This window comes from Acomys russatus, chromosome 2 (assembly GCF_903995435.1).
Source record: "Acomys russatus chromosome 2, mAcoRus1.1, whole genome shotgun sequence".
In the NCBI taxonomy this organism is placed as follows: Eukaryota; Metazoa; Chordata; class Mammalia; order Rodentia; family Muridae; genus Acomys; species Acomys russatus.
The window spans coordinates 2743841-2764182 of record NC_067138.1 but is presented as its reverse complement, the minus strand read 5'-3'; the positions used below and the strand labels follow the sequence as shown (position 1 = coordinate 2764182).

At 47.7% G+C, this 20342-nt stretch overlaps 1 protein-coding gene across 1 annotated transcript; it reads right to left on the bottom strand.

Annotated features, from left to right (window-relative positions):
* Nucleotides 1-15421: 15421 nt before the first annotated feature.
* Nucleotides 15422-15940, bottom strand: LOC127205837 (60S ribosomal protein L21-like). Its single transcript, XM_051165119.1, has one exon. The coding sequence runs from the start codon at nt 15938-15940 to the stop codon at nt 15422-15424; it is 519 nt and encodes a 172-aa protein (XP_051021076.1).
* Nucleotides 15941-20342: the final 4402 nt, after the last annotated feature.

Below are 20342 nucleotides of genomic sequence, written 5' to 3'. Positions count from 1 at the left end.
ATGCCAGATCCAGGCCTCCTCTACTCTCTTAGGTCATCCCCCCAGGATGCTAAGGCTGTGGCCAAGAGCACGGGGGTGGGGGGGGGTGGCGGGTATTGGGAGGGTGATGGAGGGAGGGGGTGATGGAGGGAGGGGGTGATGGAGGGAGGGGGTGGCTGGGGCTAGGGCAGGGGCCTGGTGCCAGAGGGTGGGGTGGCTAGCTTCGCTCAGCTCACCCACTGCTGGGAACGGAGCGTAGCCTGTCAGGGGTGGTGCTTCAGATTTACACACCAAGGCATTCACCACATCGTGCTATTTGCAATATTGAAAAGTTGGAAATGACCCAGAAACAGGCTCATAAATTATACCACAGCCTCTAGATGGACTGGAGAGCAGCCACCCAAGTTCATCTCTCTGGAGACTGTTAAACATACACACACACTGGGGAAGGCTGACCCCAATTTTTGAAATAGTTATTTTGGGGCGGCTTGAGGCAGGGCGAAGGGTAGTCACTGTGGTTCTACATGTGGCCCACTCCCTCTTCTGTCCCGTCTTGTTGTTGTTTACAACAAACATACGTGATTTATAATAAACATAAATCTATGGTGCTAACAGAATTTAAGATCCCCTGCTCAGGCTGAGGGGCCAGCCTCACCAAGCCCTTAGTTTTCTAGATAGGCACACAATGTCTTCTTTCTCACTCCTGTGTTTCCAGACCTCAGGAATGTCACAGCTTAACACAGATGCAGCTTTTAATCCTTCTCCGGGCTCAATGGCCACGTAGCAATAGGCTCCTTCTTAATTGCTGAGCCGACATTAAAGATCTGAAGCTGTCCTAACCCACGTTTGCATTTAGGAAAATGAAGTTCAGATGCTCAGGCTTCAACGCTCCGGAAGGTCCTATTTGAGCTTTCACGCTCTCTAGAGCATCCTTCACTCTCTGGGGAGCAGAGACCTAACCCTCTCTTCCCCTCCCCACAGGGCTTATCACTGGCATTAATAATCTCAGGAATAATTATAATTGTGTGTGTGTGTGTGTGTGTGTCTGTGTGTGGGTGTCTATGTGACTGTGTCTGTCTATGTGTCTGCATGTGTGTGTGTCTATGTGTGTTTATGTGTCTGCATGTGTATGTGTGTGTGTCTGTGTGTCTATGTGTGTGCATATATGTGTGTGTGTGTCTATGTGTGTGTGTGTGTGTCTATGTTCCTGCGTGTGTGGCTGTGTGTGGCTGTCTATGTGTCTGTGTATGTATGTGTGTGTGTGTGTCTATGTGTGTTTATGTGTCTGCGTGTGTATGTGTGTGTGTCTGTGTGTCTATGTGTGTGTGTGTCTATGTGTGTTTATGTGTCTGTGTGTGTATGTATGTGTGTGTGTGTCTATGTGTGTGTGTGTCTATGTGTGTGTGTCTATGTTCCTGCGTGTGTGGCTGTGTGTGGCTGTCTATGTGTCTGTGTATGTATGTGTGTGTGTGTGTCTATGTGTGTGTGTGTGTGTCTGTGTCTGTGTGTGTGTTTTGCCTCTATGTATATATGTGTACCACATGCATTCCTGGTGCCAACAGAGGCCAGAAGAGGGTGTCAGATCCCCTGAGACTGGAATTACAGACAACTATGAGCTGCCAAATGGGTGCTGGGAACCAAACCTGGGTCCTCTGGGAAAGCAGCCAATGCTCTTAGCCACTGAGCCGTCTCTTCAGCCTCAAGCACTGTGTGACTTTGAACAAGCTCTTTGACCTCTCTAGGCTCCAATTTCTCCTACTGTAAAGGGATTCATAGTCTCAGTCCCTTAAGATAACAAGCTTCTTAATCTTTCCCATTACTAATAACACAATACTGCAGACCCAGTAAGTTCTAAAGAACACAAGTTTATTTTATTTTAACTCATGCCTTGGCTTCAGGATTGAGAGGATAGCTCTGTTGACGGCCTTCTTGCTGGTAGAGTTCCAAGTGGCCCAGGGCACCACGTGGCAAGAAGAAAGATGCACTTGAGAGACCCAAGCCAACAGATTTGTACTGAAGATGTGCTTTGGAGATAATGAGAGCCTGCTAATCCATAAATCCATTAGTCACACAAATGGGGATCTATTCGTGCAGACAGAACCCTAATCACCTCCCCAGCATCTGATGCAGACACATTTCAAGTCACATTTCAAACAGACAAATGGCTGGTGCGCTCTGATTGGACAGGTGGGGACTCTGTGCCCCACGGGGCTGGCTGGTTTCTGCATCAGCTCAGGAGTGTTCAGAGAGGCAGCAGCATCCTTTGAAAGAGGTGCTGAGACAGAGTGGGCATCCTAAACAGGTAAATCACTCTTATCTAAATCTTTATGGGCTCCTGGTGCCTCACTATCTGTCCGAGCCTCCCAGGCTCTGAATCACAGTTTCTCTTCCTGAGCAGCCCTTCTGAGAGCTCTGATTGCGCTGTAAATTACGGTGTCAGCGTTTCTGCAGGTCCTTCATCTTGGGTTGTGGCATCCATGTTTTTATGGGCTATGGATCCTGCAAGGCTCCACTCCCTCATTCCTCCCTGGTTACCAGAGAGGGCTCAGTAGAACAGCTGGCCTGGAATGGTGCCTCTGTCTACTGATTTCCCCCCTCCCACCCCCCCTTCTGCCCTGGAATGCACTCAGCTCTCTCAGTTGAGAATTATTGGTTCTCAGCTCTCTGCCCAACATCAGCTCTGAGGAGGAGCAAACTCCTTTCAGACGTCCTCACTCCTAGGAATTCAAGGGATCAGAACCATAAATAGAGTCTCTGCTTCAGGCTCAGACCCAGAGAGGTAGCTGTGGTGACTGGCCAGAGGGGACAGTTAGGGAACCCTAAAAACAGAGCATGGACCAGACCTCTCTCAGTATACATCTGATGTGAAAATCTCCATTTTTCGGCTCAGTAGTTCTGCTTAGAGTGTTTCTGCAACCCACCTCTGGTCATTTCAGTCTACTGCTTGACAGCTTGGCCTGGCCTCTTCCAGATATTGAACATAAAGAAAAGAATTACAAGTATTTGCTCAGGAAGTGACCCCAGAAAATGCCTGTTGGGTGTAGTCAGAGGAGAGACATGGTGCAGTTTGGATCTTCAGCGGCCCCATGGCTTAGTTCTCCAGGAAGTGACGGCTGCTTTACATGGTGGGGCCTAGTAGGTGGGTTGTAGGTCTCTGAGGCCCATCTTCAAAGAGAATTTTGGACCTCACTCTTTCCCCTCCACTGTTTTCTGCCTCCTGGCCATGGAGTGAGAAACTGTGCTCTCCCATGAAGCCTGTGGCCAGTTGTAATCTTCAGCACGTCGTGTCACCATGCCTCAGACACCAAAGCAGGACACCCAATCAATCATAGGCTGGAATGCCACAATTGCAAGCAAAATACCCTTTTTTTTCTCTATAAGTTGATTGGTCTTGGCTGTTTATTATAGTAACAGAAAACTGCCTAGCACAGGAAAGCAGACAATAAAGGGGGTGACATCAAATTCCCATGCCCTGGGGAACTTTGGGAAGCAGTGTCAAACACACACTCTTTTTTCACCTCACACTTCCCAGGAGCAAGGAGTTGGGGGTGCAGGACAGCTTCAACTGAACCTGCAGGGAGCGCACTTTTAATCCTCCAGTGCTGTGGGCTGCCTAAGGTACTGGAAAGCAATATAAACCCTTGGTCCAAGAGCTTTCTGAAATTCAAGTGTTGGCCACAATAGTACAGGGACAGGTTACCCGCCACATCTATGTAGGTAGCTTTTCTGCTTGCTACATCCTGGGCAGTTTTAGTCCAGTTCTATCTTGTTTTGATCCTAAGTGTGGTATGTGAAACAGACTTGTGTGAGGGTATGCGGTGTTTGCCTGCTGGGAAACAGACTTGTTAGAGGACACTCGGTGTTTGCCTACTAGAAGAGGAACTGCCTCTTGCAGCGGCATGGTCTTTGCCAACAGATAAATGCCCTAGTAGGAACTCTGAGAGAGAGTGTGTGTGTGTGTGTGTGTGTGTGTGTAATGTATGTATGTATGTATGTATGTATGTATGTATGTATGTATGTGTATATATGCTCAAAACCAGAGGCTTGGCTTTTTGGTTTTGGCATCACTTCCTGTCGTTTGGCTGTTCATCGTCTGCTTCAAGATTCTCCTAGAAAGAAACACTCCAATAGGTTCTGCCTACTGCTCCAGATCCCAGCTGCTGCAGTTACAGTCACCTTCGCTGAATTATTGGTTTGCTGTTTAACTGATCTGTTGGAATCCTGCCGACTACACCAGTGGAATCGCTCCAAGGAACTGAGTCTAAAAAGGTCTACTTTTCTGGTCCCATTAACCTCTTTTCTCTCCCACCTAGGGTTGGTGGGCTGGAAAGGAGGTATAAGCATCCAAGAACCCCAAATAAAGTAGGTTATAAAAAGTTCAAAGCCTACACCATCTCCTTGCATGGAGTAGTTCTTCCTTGCATGGAGGCCGACCTGGGGCACTGGGAACCCAGTTGTCCACACAGAGTGCTTGTAGGCAAGGCTCACACGGTCACCTCACATGGCATTTGTCACTCTCTGTGGTTCCTCACTCCCAGTATTCAGGTGATGCGTGGGCTCCCTAGAAAGGTCCAGATGAACCTCATGTGCATGCTCTATGTGGTTTCCCAAGATTCCCAATGAAAGGAAATGACCACCCACAGGACCACATTTCTTCCTTAGCTGTTCTCAGGTCCCTGCCCTTCTTTCTTACTCTTTACAGTCTCCTGGGATTGCCTTTCGGATACTGTTTGTCCTCCAGCCTTGGCCCCAGGCCTTCCTCTAAGAAGCTGACTCCATCGGCAGCGATAAGCAGAAACACACAGTGACATTAGAACGCTTTCTGGAGAAGTCGGATGCAAGACAGAAGAGGGCAAAGATGGTCCTGCTACACAAATCAAACTTTCTGTTTAAGAAAGTTCTAATCACCAGGCAGTGGTGGTGTGTGCACTCAGGGCCAGTGGCTCTCTGTGAGTTCGAGGCCAGCCTGGTCTACAGAGTGGATTCTAGGATATCCAGGGCTACACAGAGAAACAAACAAACAAACACGTGCTACTGTTTTATGAGACAGTCTCACTATGGTGCTCAAGCTAGTCTTAAACTCCTGAATTCAAGCACTGCTCCCACCTAGGCTTCCCAGTACCTGAAGTTATAAGTAAACGCTGCTACTGCAGCTCCTCTTCCTCCTCCCTGTTTCTCTCTCTCTTTCCCCTTCCTTCCTCTCCTCCTTCTTTTTTTATACAGGGTCTCACTATGTAGCCCCGTGGCCTTGAACTCATGAAGATCCATCTGCCTCTGCCTCCTGAGAACTGTGATTAAAGGCGTGTGCCCCTCCTCCGATGCCCCACACACTGCCTCCCACCTTTACTTTCTCCTTTTCGGTTTTTAGAAGCAAAGTGTCCCTCTGCATCTCCCACTGGCCTGAACTCATGGCAACCCTCCTGCCTTAGCCTGTGACGTGCTAGGGTTGCTGGCAGGAGCCATGCCTGGTTTATAAACAATCTTTTAGTTAGCTTATGGTTTCCCGGTGCTGTGACAACCTGTTACTCTTCCACAGGTCTGGAGGGTCAGCCCTGTGAGATGAGTGTTAGGAAACTGAAGGCAAGGTGTCTGCGGGCTGGCTCCTTTGGGGACTCTAACAGAGCTGCTGCTTCTGTTTCCTCTGACTTTGGTGTGGGGGGCTCTAGGGGTGGGGGACTGTCTGCCAGCATTCCTTGATACACAGCCACCTGCTCCCATCCCCAGTGGTGTTCTCCCAATCCTGTCTTTCTGTCCCCCTCTTCTAAGGATCCTTGTGGTCACACAGGGCCCATCCATATAGCCCAGGGTGACCCTCATATCTCAAGGTCCTCTACTTAGCACATCTGCAAAATCTTGTGCAGTTCCTCCTGCTGTGCAAGGTAGCCTAGTCATAGGCTCCAGGTATTAGGATGTGGACATCTTTGGTAGGGAAAAGGAAAGCAAGAAAGATCATTATTTACCATGCTACCATCAGCTCAGACAAATAACTGAGCAAAATTATGCAAAGTATTTGAAAAATAAGAAGTGATAAAGGTAGTTTTGCCATCTTATATACTTCCTAGCTCTGATAATTGAAAATATATATTATATGGGAAAACATACCAACAGTAGCAATGGAATAAACACTGATTCAGTTATATGTAAAGTCATTTTTTAAAAAGATTTATTTATTCATTATTATGTATCTGTCTGCATATACACCTGCAGGCCAGAAGAGGGTGTCAGGACACATTATAGATGGTTGTGAGCCACCATGTGGTGGCTGGGAATTGAACTCAGGACCTCCAGAAGAGCAGTTAGTGCTGTTCACTTCTGAGCCATCTCTCCAGCCCTGTAAAAGTCATTTTAAAGTAAATGCAGTAGATCAAACAAGTTAGGAAAGGAATGGGTTATTTTTATTTAACTTGTATCTTAAGGACAAGGCATTCCTCCAGTGGTTGCAATCTGAAATAGACCCCATAGGCTCATGGTTTTTTTGTTTTTGTGTCTTAAGATTTCTTTCTTTATTTTATGTGGTTGCTGGGAATTGAACACAGAACCTCTGGAAGAGCAGACAGTGCTCTTACTCTCTGAGCCATCTCTCCAGCCCAAGGCTCATGGCTTAAATGCTTGTTACCAGCTGCTGTGATCCTTGAGGAGGATGTTGAAAGTTTAGGAGGTATTACCTGTCTGGTGGAGATGGTTGCCTAGGGGAGGGGAGGCCTCTGGAGACTAGACTCTATCCCTGGTTCTAGGCCCATCCCACTGTAAACAGCTGTCATCACCGCTCTGGCCACCAGCATGCCTCCCCGACTGTGACAGTCTGAGACCCTTTTGAAACCATGGGTCAAAATAATTCTTCTCTGAGTTGTTTCTTTCAGATATTTGGGTGGGAGCACAAAGGTAACTCTAGAGCCTTCACAATGTAAAACTAACCTTAGATTCCAAATATAGATTCCAAACATTTACTGGTGAGTAGCGGTAAGAACTCCCAGTTTAGAAGCAATAAAACTGCCAGGCACAACGCTTCACTCCTTTGATCCCAGCACTTGGGAGGCTGAGGCTGGAGGATGGCTGCAAGTTTGAGGGCAGCTGGGGCTATAGAGTAAGTTTCAAGGACAGCTTGGGATGCAGAGTGTGAAACTGCTTCAAAACAACATATGTAGATACATACGTGCATGCAATAAGATTTATAGGAAATGGCTAAACTTGAGTGTTTAAAATGCTGTAGTCTTTATGTTGACTGTAGTGACAATAAGAACAAGAAAAGGTGTTCAACATCAAGCGTCATCAGAAAAACATGCAAATTACAATCACGATGAGAGACTGAGACACTGCTGTAGCCCAGCAGAGTAAGTAAAACATGAAGCCTTTTTAACACGATATGTTGGCAAAGCCATGGGGAAACTGAAAGTACACATGCCACTGGTGGCAGTATGAAACAGTGCCATCTCTCTGGAAAACAACAGGGCAGTTCCCAAAACAGTTAAACACCCACTTGCAGTGGAATCTAGCCTCCCTGGGCTCTGGTGTCTGCCCACAATAAGAACAAACGTCCTCCAAAAAGTTGGCACAAGAAAATCCATCTGCGTGTTATGCGTGGCAGCAAAAATGCTAGAAATACCCACAGTGTCCATCCACAAGAGAAAGAATGCACACACTGTGCCGAGCTCACACGACGGAGTGCCACTAGGCAATAAAAAGGAGTGGTGTCCCAACAGGGACGATGCGGATAAGTTCAAACACATTATGTCAGGTAAAAGAAGCCAGACATAGAGAGGACCGGCCTCACAGTTGATTTCATGTGAGATGCTGGTGCTGCGAGGCTGATCTGCAGTGACAGGAATCTGCCTCTGGCACAGCAGGGCAGGCTGTGACTGGATGGGAGGGACACAGGGAGACTGGCCACAGGAACAGGACCATGACGAGTCCTGATAGAAACAAGGGTTAGCTGGGCGTGGTGGCACACACCTTTAATCCCAGCACTCAGGAGGCAGAGGCAGGCAGATTGGTGTGAGTTCGAGGCCAGCCTGGTCTACAAAGCCAGTCCAGGACAGCCAAGGCTACACAGGGAAACCCTGTCTCAAAAAACCAAAAAAAGAAAAAAAAAAGAAAGAAAGAAACAAGGGTTATTCTGGAATATAAGTTGATCAGAACTCATCACAGGCTTTAACTGTGTGCATTTCAGCAACAGCAAAATCCTAAAATAAAATAAATAAACTTAAAGAGAAATGGTCAATTTGTGGGAAATGTGACCAAGTCTGGTAACTTGAAAATAAATAAGGATTCTCAGAGATTAATTTGAAAATTAATCTTTAAAAGAGAAAAAGGTAAGAGGCGAATATACATCCATGGGCTCACATAGACAAAACAGTGATAAACTGGATATGTGAAATACAGAGGCACAGGTCTGCGACCCCAGCACTCAGAAGGCGTAAGCAGGGAAGTCTCTCTTGTAGCAGTCTGGGCTACACAAGGGAGACCCTGTCTCAAAACGAACAATTGTTCTGGACCTACACCATGCAATCATGTGTACATGTATGTCTACACACACATGTACGTATGGAAAGTCATAAATATAATCTTTTTATATGGCTGGACTTGGTAGTACACATCTGTAATCCCAGACTCAGAGGGGCTGAGGCAGGCAGATAGGTGTGAATTTGAGGCCAGCCTGGTCTACAACGTGAGTCCAGGACAGCCAATGCTCCACAGCGAAACTTTGTCTCAAAAAACCAAAAAAAAAAGGGGGGGCTGGAGAGATGGCTCAGAGGTTAAGAGCACTGACTGCTCTTCCGAAGGTCCTGAGTTCAATTCCCAGCAACCACATGGTGGCTCACAACCATCTATAATATAGCCTGATGCCTTCTTCTCGCCTGCAGATGTGCATGTAGACCACTGTATAAATAATAAACTTTAAAAAAATATTTGTTAAAAAAAAATCAACCCCCCTCAAAAACAAAAAAACCCAAACATCCTTATATGTGAAATTAATAATAAAAGAAATACAAATTAGGGACCAGAGGGATAGCTCAGTGGTGAAGAGTGTACCCTTCTCTTGCTGAGACCTGGGTTCAGATCCCAGTACCCGTGCTGGGTGGTGCACAGTCACCTGTAACTATAGCTACAGGGCATCCAGCACTCTCTTCTAAACCTCCACAGGCACCTGCACACGTGCACACATCCCACCCACGCACACACTGTTTAAAATAAATCTCTCTAAAAAAAGAAAAGAAAAAAATGCAATGTTAAGTAGCTCTAGTTACCACAGACTGTTTAAAAGCAGCAAAACTTGACCTCTGTCTGATCAAAGGAGATGGCTGGCCCTCAGTGACTCTTTCCTCCCAGGCTCTGTTGGCCCACGGCACTCTCATGGCTAGGGCAACGCTAGTCACCAGTGCTGATGCTTACTTAACTGTTGGCGTGAGACGAAGATCTCAGTGAGAAATTACCTGGATTACATCAACTGACGTGCAAAGAACTAGCCTAAAAGTGACCTGTGCTGTTTTTTGCTTTGGGGCCCTGTGCAGTGTAAGGGGAGAGGGAACGGGCTGAGTCTCAGGCGCGCACGCGCAGCGTATCCATCCTCCACTCACAGCCGTAGCTGCAGCTAGCTCTTTCACAACCCTGCCTGGACTCCCCCAAAATGATAGGCTGCAGCCTGGAACTGTGCGCTACAGTGAATCCTTTTTTCCCTAAGTTACTTTTGGATGCCAGAGTTCCATCCAGAAGCTCAAAGATGAGAGAGACCCTTGGAGCATCTTTGCTCTCGATGCTGCTGCGTCGGGGCGGGGGCAGGGGGGGTGTCTCTGCCCTAGCTCACACTGTTGTCCAGTCACCCTTCTTTCTGTTTTCCTGGGTCTCCATGCCCGACCCATCTATGTTTTTTCCCACTGCTTCCTCCCCCACGTTCTCGCACGGAAGGTTGGCCTTTATCATCTAGTGGCAGTCGATAATATCTCAGAAGGTCGCGGGGCCTGTGGAGATAGAAGTTTCCTAGATAAGACAATATCTTATTTCTATCAGATATTCTATCTGATGTTCTATCAATCAAATGAGGAGAGAGGAGGGAATAGGCAGGTCTGAGGAGCAAAAATACTGTTAATAAACAAATATATACTAGGACATTCTACCTCACTGGTAATTAAAATAGAAAGGAAAAACTCTACTTCTTTATTTTTTTATTATTATTATTGTTTTGTTTTGCTTTTTGAGACAGGGTTTCTCTGTGTAGCCTTAGCTGTCCTGGACTCACTTTATAGACCAGGATGGCCTCGAACTCACAGAGATCCTCCTGCTTCTGCCTCCCTGGTGGTGGATTAAAGCCCATCATTACAATTATAAAATTAGCAAAAGGCAATTTTTGTTAACAATACCAGATGCTGCACATTGTTTTGTCCATTGAGAAGGCTATCGGTGATAAAATGTTCATCGACCCAGGCACCCCTCTTCTGGGACGGTGTAGTAGAGAAAGCTGGCTAGGACGACAGGAGAAAGCAAGCTAGTCACACTTGTTAGGAAGCCACAGAAGTAACCCATACATAAATTAAAACACACAAACAAAACTGTAGGCCTTATCATGCCTCCGCGGGTGTGACGGTGCACACCTGTAGTCCCAGCACCAGGAAGGCAGAAACAGGAGGACCTATACTGTAAGTTCCAAGGCCAGCCAGGGCTACATGCTAAGATTCTGTCCCTGCCCCCACCACCACCACCACCACCATCACCATCATCACCACACACACAAAAGTATGCCTGGAGAGAGCCAGTTCCCTAGGTGAAGGTCATCAGTCACAGCTATGATTAAGTTAATGCAACTGAGGTAGAAAGGTCATGCCATTTTGTCCTTCAAACAAAGACTAGTGTTTTTTATTAATGTCACTTTAGCAAGGTGATGGCATGCTTGTTTGTCACTTGTGGAGACGTAAGCAATGTTGGGACTTTCCGAGCATTATGTAGCTATCCAATGTTATACTGAAAGGCAGATGGGCCAACAAGGTGGCTCAGCAGGGAAAGGTACCACCAAGCCTAACAACCAAGTTCTCAGACCTCCACACACATACACACACTCTCCGCCTTGCTGTCTCAGTATGTCTGTCTCTCTTTGTATCTCTCTGTCTGTCTGTCTGTCTGTCTGCCTCTCTCTCTCTCTCTCTCTCTCTCTCTCTCTCTCTCTTACACACACACACACCAAAAAGGGAGCTAACAACAGCTGTGTGCTTCCAGCTCAACCTCACAATCAAAACATTCATGTGACTTCTTTGAATGTCAATTTAGCATTGTCAATCACACTCTTAAGTACACAGGTATTTCTCAGCTTACAATGGGAGTTATGTCTCTCAAAGCCCCTCATAAATTGAAAATCTCCTAAGACAAATGCCTACCTCCCACCACGGAGCAGCATCACAGCACGCTGCTTTGTATCGTGTTTTGTATCATGGTTTTGTGGCAGGAATCAGCTCTCCACTGCTGCACATCATCCTTAGAGCACCACACACCACTGCTGCACATCATCCTTAGAGCACCACACACCACTGCTGCACATCATCCTTAGAGCACCACACACCAGTGGTCCAGGAAAAGATAAAGATTCAAAGTCAAAGTACATGCATTCCTTTGAATGCATGTCAGTTTGCATCAAGGAAAAAGGAGAAATCATTAAGTGAAATTATCATAGGTTAGGGACCAAGATCTGTATGCAAACTCTTTAATAATTCTATTCCCTGGAATTTAATGTACAAAAGCAATTCCTTCTGTGTACAAAGGTGAATCTATTAAAAGATGTTAATAGGTTGTCCACTGACATCCACAAGCTGTCTTTTGACTTTTTTTTTTTTTTTTTCTGAGACAGGGTTTCTCTGTGTGTAGCCTTAGCTGTCCTGGACTCATTTTGTAGCCCAGGCTAGCTTCAAACTCACAGCAATCCAACCTGCCTCTGCCTCCCAAGTGCTGGTACTAAAGACGTGAGTCACCACACCCGGTTGTCTTTTGACTTTCATTCACACATCATGAAGCTCCCTTCCCTATAATAAATAAATAAATAAATAAATATTTTTAAGATGTGCTAAAGTTGTTTGTATTTGGCTTTTTGTTTGGGGGAGTTGCTTTATTTGTTTTGTTTGAGGCAGTGATAGAAAACAAAGCAAAGCCCTTGCCAGCTGTGCTACATTCCCAGCCCTCCAATTGGTTTGTTTGTGTTTGTTTGTTGGGAGACATAGACTCCTGTAGCCTAGGCTGGCCTCAGACTCTATAAAGCCCAAGGTGACCTTGAATATCTAATCTTCCTGCCTCTACCTTACAGTGCTGAGATTACAGGTGTGTGCCATCACACAGTTTCACTCCATACTGGAGAGCAAGCCCAGGACTTGGTGCATGCTGGGCAAGCACTCGACCAACTGAGCTACACCCATAACCCAGTAAGGTGGCATTTTTAATAGCAAAAGATGCGGGAAAACAGGACATCCAAGCCCTACAACAGAAAGTCATCTTGTTCCCCAAAAGGAACAGACTCCATCTATGTTGATGAGGAGCTAGTTCCTAGAGATGCTGTGAGGGTAAGAAGCAAGGGACAGGACAGTGCTTGGTGCCATCCCACTGGTCTCTTTTAAATCCATGCATATATGCACCTACCCATGCATTAAAAGTATTTGAAGGAATTCCCAAGAAAATTATAAAAAGAAGTAACCTGGGGAGAGCAGGCTGGAGGAAGAAAGCGAGACCCTTCCGTTTCATCTTTTATTCCCGCTCTGAGTTGCTTGTATTCTGTTTTGCCATCACGTTTTACTTGTGTGGTTCAAAACTATATTTTAGAAGATACATGCTATACAACATTGCAGGTGGGAAACACAAACGACATTCAGTGACCAAAACAATAAAACAAGGTGAACCCTGTGCTCTGCACATTGCATATGCCACAGAATCTTTTTTTTTTATAAACAAATACTTTAAATTGGACTTTTTTTTCCTTTTTTATTAGATATCTTTTTTATTAATTCATTCATATTACATCTCAATCATTATCCCATCCATTATATCCTCCCATTCCTCCCTCCCGCTGCAACAGGGTCTTTGGACTGGAAGATAACCCCAATACCTCTGTCCCCGAAACATCAGCCCCTCCCTTAGCTGCCAAATCCACCAAACAGGTGCACCCCCTCCCCCATTAAGCCTGCCTGGCTCCAGTGCTCTCTCCCAGGTACTGACCCTTGAAGGTGCGTCCCAACCTACTTACCCTACCTTATCAAAAGTTCTCCAATGGTGTGGTTGATAAACCAGACTCCTCCTCCTCCTGCCACGTCCCTGGATCTCTCTGCAGCTCGTAGCATCTTCGCTCCTTCTATGCCTCCTCTTGGGACTTGGCTTAGCCCTCCCTGACTCTCCCAAAACCTGGAAGATGCTGGGCCGTCTTTGCTTATTTGTCTGGCCTAAACTTGGGAAGATCATCTCTATGGCTGACTTCATCTGCTTCTCTAACTGCAGAATTACCACATGTGTGGGGAGGACGCTGTGCACGCACCACGTGTGTGGGGAGGACGCTGTGCACGCACCACGGGTGCTGGACTCTTTCTTGACCCAGCATGTGCTCCCAAGAGAATCCACATTTCTTCCCTGAGCAAAAGTTCTTTCCCCATTTCCACAGCCACAGTGGCACTACAGGCCATGGCAGCCACCCTCCCCTGGCCTCAGGGCTGGGATACCTTCTACACCCAAGCCAGGCAACTAGAGTTCTCCCAGGACAGTGATGCCGTCAGAACAATCTCCTGCCACTCAGTGGATGAACTGAGCATGGCTAGCCGAGAGAGTCAGTGATCAGAGTAAAGGCAAAGATTAGAAGAACTGGCAGTAGAAGACAGGCAGGTGCTATCTGCCCTCACTGAACATTGGTAACCTTGCAATAGAGCCACGCCCACTGTCAAGCTTAATGGTCCGCACTTTCCACTGCCTTCCTCACTTAAGTGCTATTAAGTTAGAATCACCTCTCCCTCTCCCTGTCCCTCCCTCTCTCTCTCTCTCCCTCCCTCTCTCCCTCCAATCCCCCTCTCTCCCTCTCTCCCTCCCATCCCTCCTCTTTCTCCCTCCCTCCCTCCCATCCCCCTCTCTCTCCCTCCCTCCCTTCCACCCCCTCATCACTCTCTCCCTCCCTCCCTCCCACACACACACCCTCTCTCTCCTTCTCTCTGATTTTTTGAGGCAGAGTCTCTCTGTATAGCCTTGGCTGTCCTAGACTTACTTTGTAGACCAGGCTGGCCTCGAGCTCACAGAGATCCGCCTGCCTCTGCCTCCCTGAGTGCTGGGGTTACTGGCGGGTGCCGCTGTGCCCAGCAGAATCACATCTCTTAACACTAGAAAAAAACACTGATACTCTACCAAAGCAATGCCTGAGACCTTTTGTATTTTTATTGTTATGGGTTGATAGATAGGTTGATTGATTGAGACAGGATCTGTAGCCCAGGTTGACCTCAAACTGCCTATGCTGCTGAGGAGACCTTGACCTTCCAGTCCTCCTGCCCTCACCTCCCAAAGGATAAACTTACACAGCAGCCTGCGGGCTGCCTCCTGTGAACCACCCTGAGCCTAAGCCTAGATCTGTGTAGAAAGCCCATATCTTCCTCTGCCCTAGCTGGCTTGGCCTCCACCCATATCTTTTTCCAGTCTGTCTGATTCCCTAGACACACAAGCTAATGCTAGGGCAACAGAAAGCTTGAAACAGTAGCTTTTCTATTTGGTTTGCAAAATTTTCTCTCAATGTTTAAAATACAGATATTCAGTTGTACAAGCCCCAGGGAAACTAGGTTTCAGTGTCGTCTATAGAGCAACCAGGTACCTGCTAACAGGAGCTGTGTGGCGGTGCCTGAAGCTACTGCTTTCCGAGAACTTACAGTTTCTCCTGTCTCACCTCTGGAGACCATCGTTCATCAGACCACCTTTTCCTAACTGAACGCTTTCAGCTAATGGCAGCCGCACTATGATGGCTAAAAGGCTGTTCGTCACTGTGCGTCCCCAGTCCCCATCGCCTCACTTTCCAAGAACCTTCTGTGGCTCCCTAGGACCAAGGGCATCCAGCCACCATGAGTCATCTGTGAGTCCCTGGACAGACAGCACGTATTCCTACCCTTGGGGGCTTCCCTGCTTCCCTTCCTACTCCTCCTGCTGTGGCATCTTCTTGGCTGCCATTGTATGAATCAAACTCTGCTCTGGGTAGGCAAGGCGCCTTCATCCTCCCGTCCATATTTCTGGGGTCTCTAAGAACATAACTGTGTTTGCTTTGTTTCCATGTAGGGGTCATAGCGCTCATTTCCCTGAGAGGCTTTAGAGTCAAGGTGGCCTGGCCTTGAGGCTGGATTGTCAACCTCCTTTAAACTCCCCTAACAATACTGCCTTTCACCGTAACAAGCTGACAAGGTCTTCTTTTGCCTTTCCTCTTTTTTTTTTTTTTTTTTTTTTTTTTTTAATTTTAATTAATTTATTTATTTTTACAGTCCAGGTCCTTTATTTGTGTACACTGGGCCATGAATTCATATGGAGTGGGCTCCAGCAGCTCAGGCTCCTTCCCTTCAGCCCTCACAAAGTCTGCTGCTCTGGGTGGTACAGGCTGGCACTTCAGATGAACCCAGGTGCCCTTCTCCTTGGCTTCCTTCGTCTTCTGGCTGCTCTCCTGCCCGTGCTCAGGAAGCTGTCCTGCTCTTAGAGTGCCTGATGTGCTCACTGTGCACGTTGATTCTCTGGCGAGAATCTTGCCCTTAGCCTGCTTGTTCACAATGATGCTCCCAGCATGCTGGGTGACGTCGTAGACTCTTCCAGGTTTGCCGTGGCAACACTTATGGGGCGTTCCATTTTGAACAGCGCCCATTCCCTTGATGTCCACAATAGCACCCTCTTTGTAGATTCGCATGTATGTGGCCAAAGGAACCACTCCATGTTTCCTAAAAGGGCTAAAGAACACACGGCGAGCGCCCCTCCTCTTTCCCTTTGTGTTTGTCATTTTGGCGAGTTACGGGAAGACAGCTACCCCTCTCCTCTTCTTGTATAGGGGCCAGGAGGGCCCATCTTTGTCTCCATCAAGACCCCTGATGTCTTCGCTTCATGCCTCATTGGTACCATCCCATGCTGTCCATGTTCCTCTGAGAGTTTGAATCAATCAGCTCAGCTGTACAGGGCAGCTGCTGCCATGTGCAGTGCTCTCTTCCTGGGGCACCAGCAGTCCGGGTTGTTGCAGGTCCAGTTTTCTCCTTCAAACTCTGGTCTGACCGCTGTTCCCTGTAACACATCTGTACAAGTCCACATAGTACAAAAGGCTGACACAGTCTCCCTCTTAGAGCCAGTCAAGAGCTGGGAGAAGGGCAGCTGGAGATGGCTCAGTGGTTAAGAACACGTGGAATTTTTGCAGCAGACATGAGCTTGGATCCTAGCACCCACAATGATGACATCACAGTTTTACCTCCTGGGGAATCCAACTCCTTTTCTGACCTCCCTGGGCCCCAGTCTTATGTGTGGTACACACGCACACATGCAGGCAAAACACATAGAATAAACAAAATGCATATAAAATAAAGTAGATTTTTTTAAAGCTAAAAGAATAATCAAGGCAGATACCCAGGGACAATTGAACAGAGTAGGAAAATCCAAGGATCCAGGCACCACGTATCAAATGAAAGAGGGTGAGTCTGTAGGATTGGAGGAAGGAAGCAGAGGACACTTGGTGGCCTGGCCAAGAGAGAGGCACAGTGCGGCCAGAGGTGGACTAGAGAGGTGGCTGAGCTCTAGACACACTGAAAGCCCTCACATCTGCTGCCTAACTAGTGGCATGGAAACCATACTCTTCTTGCTACCCTGTGCATCAAGGATGTTCCCAGGAGGCCTGCGTAGTCTGAGCTCAGTCCTCGGCCTGGTGGTACTGAGCTGTGGTGGAACCTATAAGACCTGGGCCCAGTGGGAGGGCTTAGGTCACTGATGGCATGGCATTCCAGTCCCTTCCTTCCTTCCTCTCACCGTTTCTTTTTCTCTTTCCCACCCCCAGGTTGAGAACGAGCAGTATTTTGTTCTACCATGTTATGCTGCCTTGCCAGTGGGCTGATTGATCTTGGGCTGAAACCTCTTACACAGTGAGCCAAAATAACCCTTTTCGTGCCTTGATTATCTCAGGTTCTTGTTAGTAACAGAAAGCCAATCGGCTCCCTTCCCCAATCGAGCCTGGCCCACATGCGGCTTTCCCCTCTACGGCCATCTCTCAGCTACAAAGTTCCCTCCTCCACCACACTCCATAAAGCTGCCCTCCAGGCATGCCCAGATGGCAGACCTGTCCTGTACTCCAAGCTTTTAGTGGCAGGCATCTCAATCTGACTCCCATCATTTCCTGCGGGCTGTGAGGGCGACTGAAATGGGAAAGGCCGGTTACTCAAGCGTACCTGCTGTGCCGTAAGTTGGCACAGCGTCTCTCTGGCTTTTGTTTCGAAGCAAAGCGTCTCTGGATGTCTCAAAGCTCAGAGGATGAGGTCAAAGGTGAGATGTCACTTTCCTTTTCAGATGTGTATGTACAGGGCAGGTGAGATGGCTCAGTGGGTAAAGAGGCTTGCTTCCAAATCTGACCACCTGAGACCTGGGACCCATATGGGGGGGAGCAGACTCCCAAAAGTTGTCCTCCAGCTCACCCACGTACATACACATGCACGATAGATAGATAGATAGTTGAACAAGAGATAGATATTTTAAAACTATATGGTTTTTATGGTTGCATATACTGGTGATCACAGCGGGAGGATAAAGGGTTCCAGGTCATCCTTAGAGATGTGGAATTCCAGGCCAGCCTGGCTTACATAGCAGAATCCTGCCTCTAATTAATTAATGAATTGTTAAATTATATGCACAGAGCCTCACGCCTATTAGGATTCTACTATTAAGGAAACAGAGACAAGTGATGGTGAGGATCTGAAAAAGCTGAAACCCTGGGGTCCTGTTGAGGGCTCAGGAAACCACTCAGCTGCCTCAGGAATGCTGGCAGTCCTTTGGAAAGCCAAACACAGAGCACCTAGATAAGCAGCAACTGGGACCCAATATGCCCATAACAGGCAGAATAAGGGTCCCAAAGAGGCATGTGTGCACTCTGCATAAGGCAGAACCATGCACTAAGCCGGGGCCAGGAAGAATCCACTCCCCCTTGTAGTGGAGAGACAGATAGACAAGCAGAAAGTTGGATATGTACACAATAACGTGTTGCCCACACTCAATAAAGAAGAAAATTCTAGGGGCTGGAGAGATGGCTTAGTGGTTAAGAGCACCGGCTGCTCTTCCAGAGGTCCTGAGTTCAATTCTCAGCAACTACATGGTGACTCACAACCATCTATAATGAAATCTGATGCCCTCTTCTGGCATGCACCATATGTGCACACAGAACACTCATACATTAATAAGTAAAAAAAAAAATTAAAGGAAGGAAATTCTGCCACACAAAACTGACGCAACATTGGTAACTCTTGACTTTATATACTAAAACACAAAAGAGAAGCATTGTGGGGTTATTTTTATATTCAGATTCACAGAGACAGGAAGTAGAATGGCAGCACCCAGGGCCTGGGAGCTGAGAAAAGCAGAAAAGCGGGGGGTTAGCGTTTAGTGGGGACGGAGCTCCTTGCCAGACAGCTCTGGACTCTGTAGGACAGAGCCAGATAAATCTAACATGGCTCCCCCTTGCCGCCAGCCTCTGTTAGTCTGCGGTTTCCTTAAATTGGAGACTGCTCACAGTTCTGCTCCACTGGGGCCTCTCATGGAAGAAATAGTACAACAAACATGGGGCTGATAGAGGAGTTTCCTAAACTCCTGGCTGCCTGAATTCCTGTCAGGAAACAGTTTCCAACCCCATAGAACAAGGCAAGAGGATGCACCCGGCCCTTGCCAGACCAGTTTGAGTCTGTCTGTGGAGAGAGTAAAGCCTTCAAGGCAAAGCTCTAAGCTTTGGGCACTGGAGAGTGCTCAGCCCTGAGCCCTGGCTTGGAGAAGTCATTAGAGAAGACAGTGCACACAGAGGAAGAAGTGGAAGACCGGAGGAGGGCCCTGATGCTCTCTCAATAGGAACACAGCTAGCTGATTGAGCAAAGCGGTGCCTTTATTGAGGGGCTCAGGAAGCCCCAGAGTCTTCACAAGTCTTCTGGGCTTGTCTGAGCTGGGTTTCCATGGTAACATCTTAACCATAAATGACCGTGTGGACCAAGTATGACCCGTGTTTTCCCTCTGCCACAAGGAAGTCTGCAGCCAAGCTTGGAAAAACTCCAGACTGTCATTTTTTCTCAGCGCTGTGACCCAACACCTGACACACAGCAACCTAAGGGAGAGAAGACCCTTGGCTCATGACTTTGAGAAGGGGCTCACTCATCATGGTGGAGAGAGATGGGACTGTGCACATCCGTTCTCTTTCTCCTTTGTTCCCTTTCATTCATTCCCAGCCCATGGGACGGTGTCACCTACGGTCAGGGTAGGTTTTCCCAGCTCTTTTCAATCTTAAACACCCTAGGTGTGTCTCCTAAGTAGTTTAAAGTCCAGTCAAGATGACAGTGCAGAGCAGCTGTGGTAGGCTACATTGAGAAAATGTAAGCACAGTAAAAATGCCTGGGCAGCAAGAGCCTCCAACTCTTGGCTCTTCTTGACCTCTCATAGCTTCCATTTCCAGGAAGGAAAGTCTGCCCTCCATTCCAGAAGATTCAGTGACACACTTAAAAACCAACCCATATTGTCTATCTCCCGCCTCCCCTCAGGACTTCATCAGGAGGCTTCACCCATTGGGCTTTGATCCCTCTCCCGGGCTTGAGTGACAGGGTGTGGAGGAGAAGGAGACACACTGGACAAGCCATACATAGCCCCAAGATCATCTTGAAGCATGGTGCCTGAGATCTGGGTGTTGCCTCTCCAGCCCCTCTTTCCTAGGGGGCTAGGACAAAATGAGACAGGTAAGATAAGCCCAAGAGCGAGCCCCTGTCAGCGAGGAAGCCTTGGCCTCCTGCCCAACTCTCTCCTGACTGGATCCCCCCAGCTGGAGCGTGAAGGGGTGAGACTGTTCCTAAGGCCCTTCCAGCTCCATTGTTGGGGGGAGAATGGCTGGGCATTCCTAGGATGGGAGGGGAGTGTGCCTCAAACCTCAGGTAAGTACAGCCCTAGGCACAGCCACACCAGCCAGTCCTAGGCACCCCATCCAAGTCCTCCCTCAATCAGTCAGGTGATAAGGGGGCACCCCCAGAATCAAGGACCTTATTGATATGATCTCTCAATAAACCCCCAGAATGGAAGTTCCTGAAGCAAAAAAAAAGCAGCTCTTAGCATCTCTCCTTGCTTCATTGTCACTACCCTAGATAAGAGAGAATGAGGCAGGGAGGGCCCAAAGAGTAGGGTGAGAGAGG

Coding starts and splice junctions, on each gene's coding strand:
- LOC127205837 (XM_051165119.1), bottom strand. CDS start 15,940: ATGACAAACACAAAGGGAAAGAGGAGGGGCGCTCGCCGTGTGTTCTTT.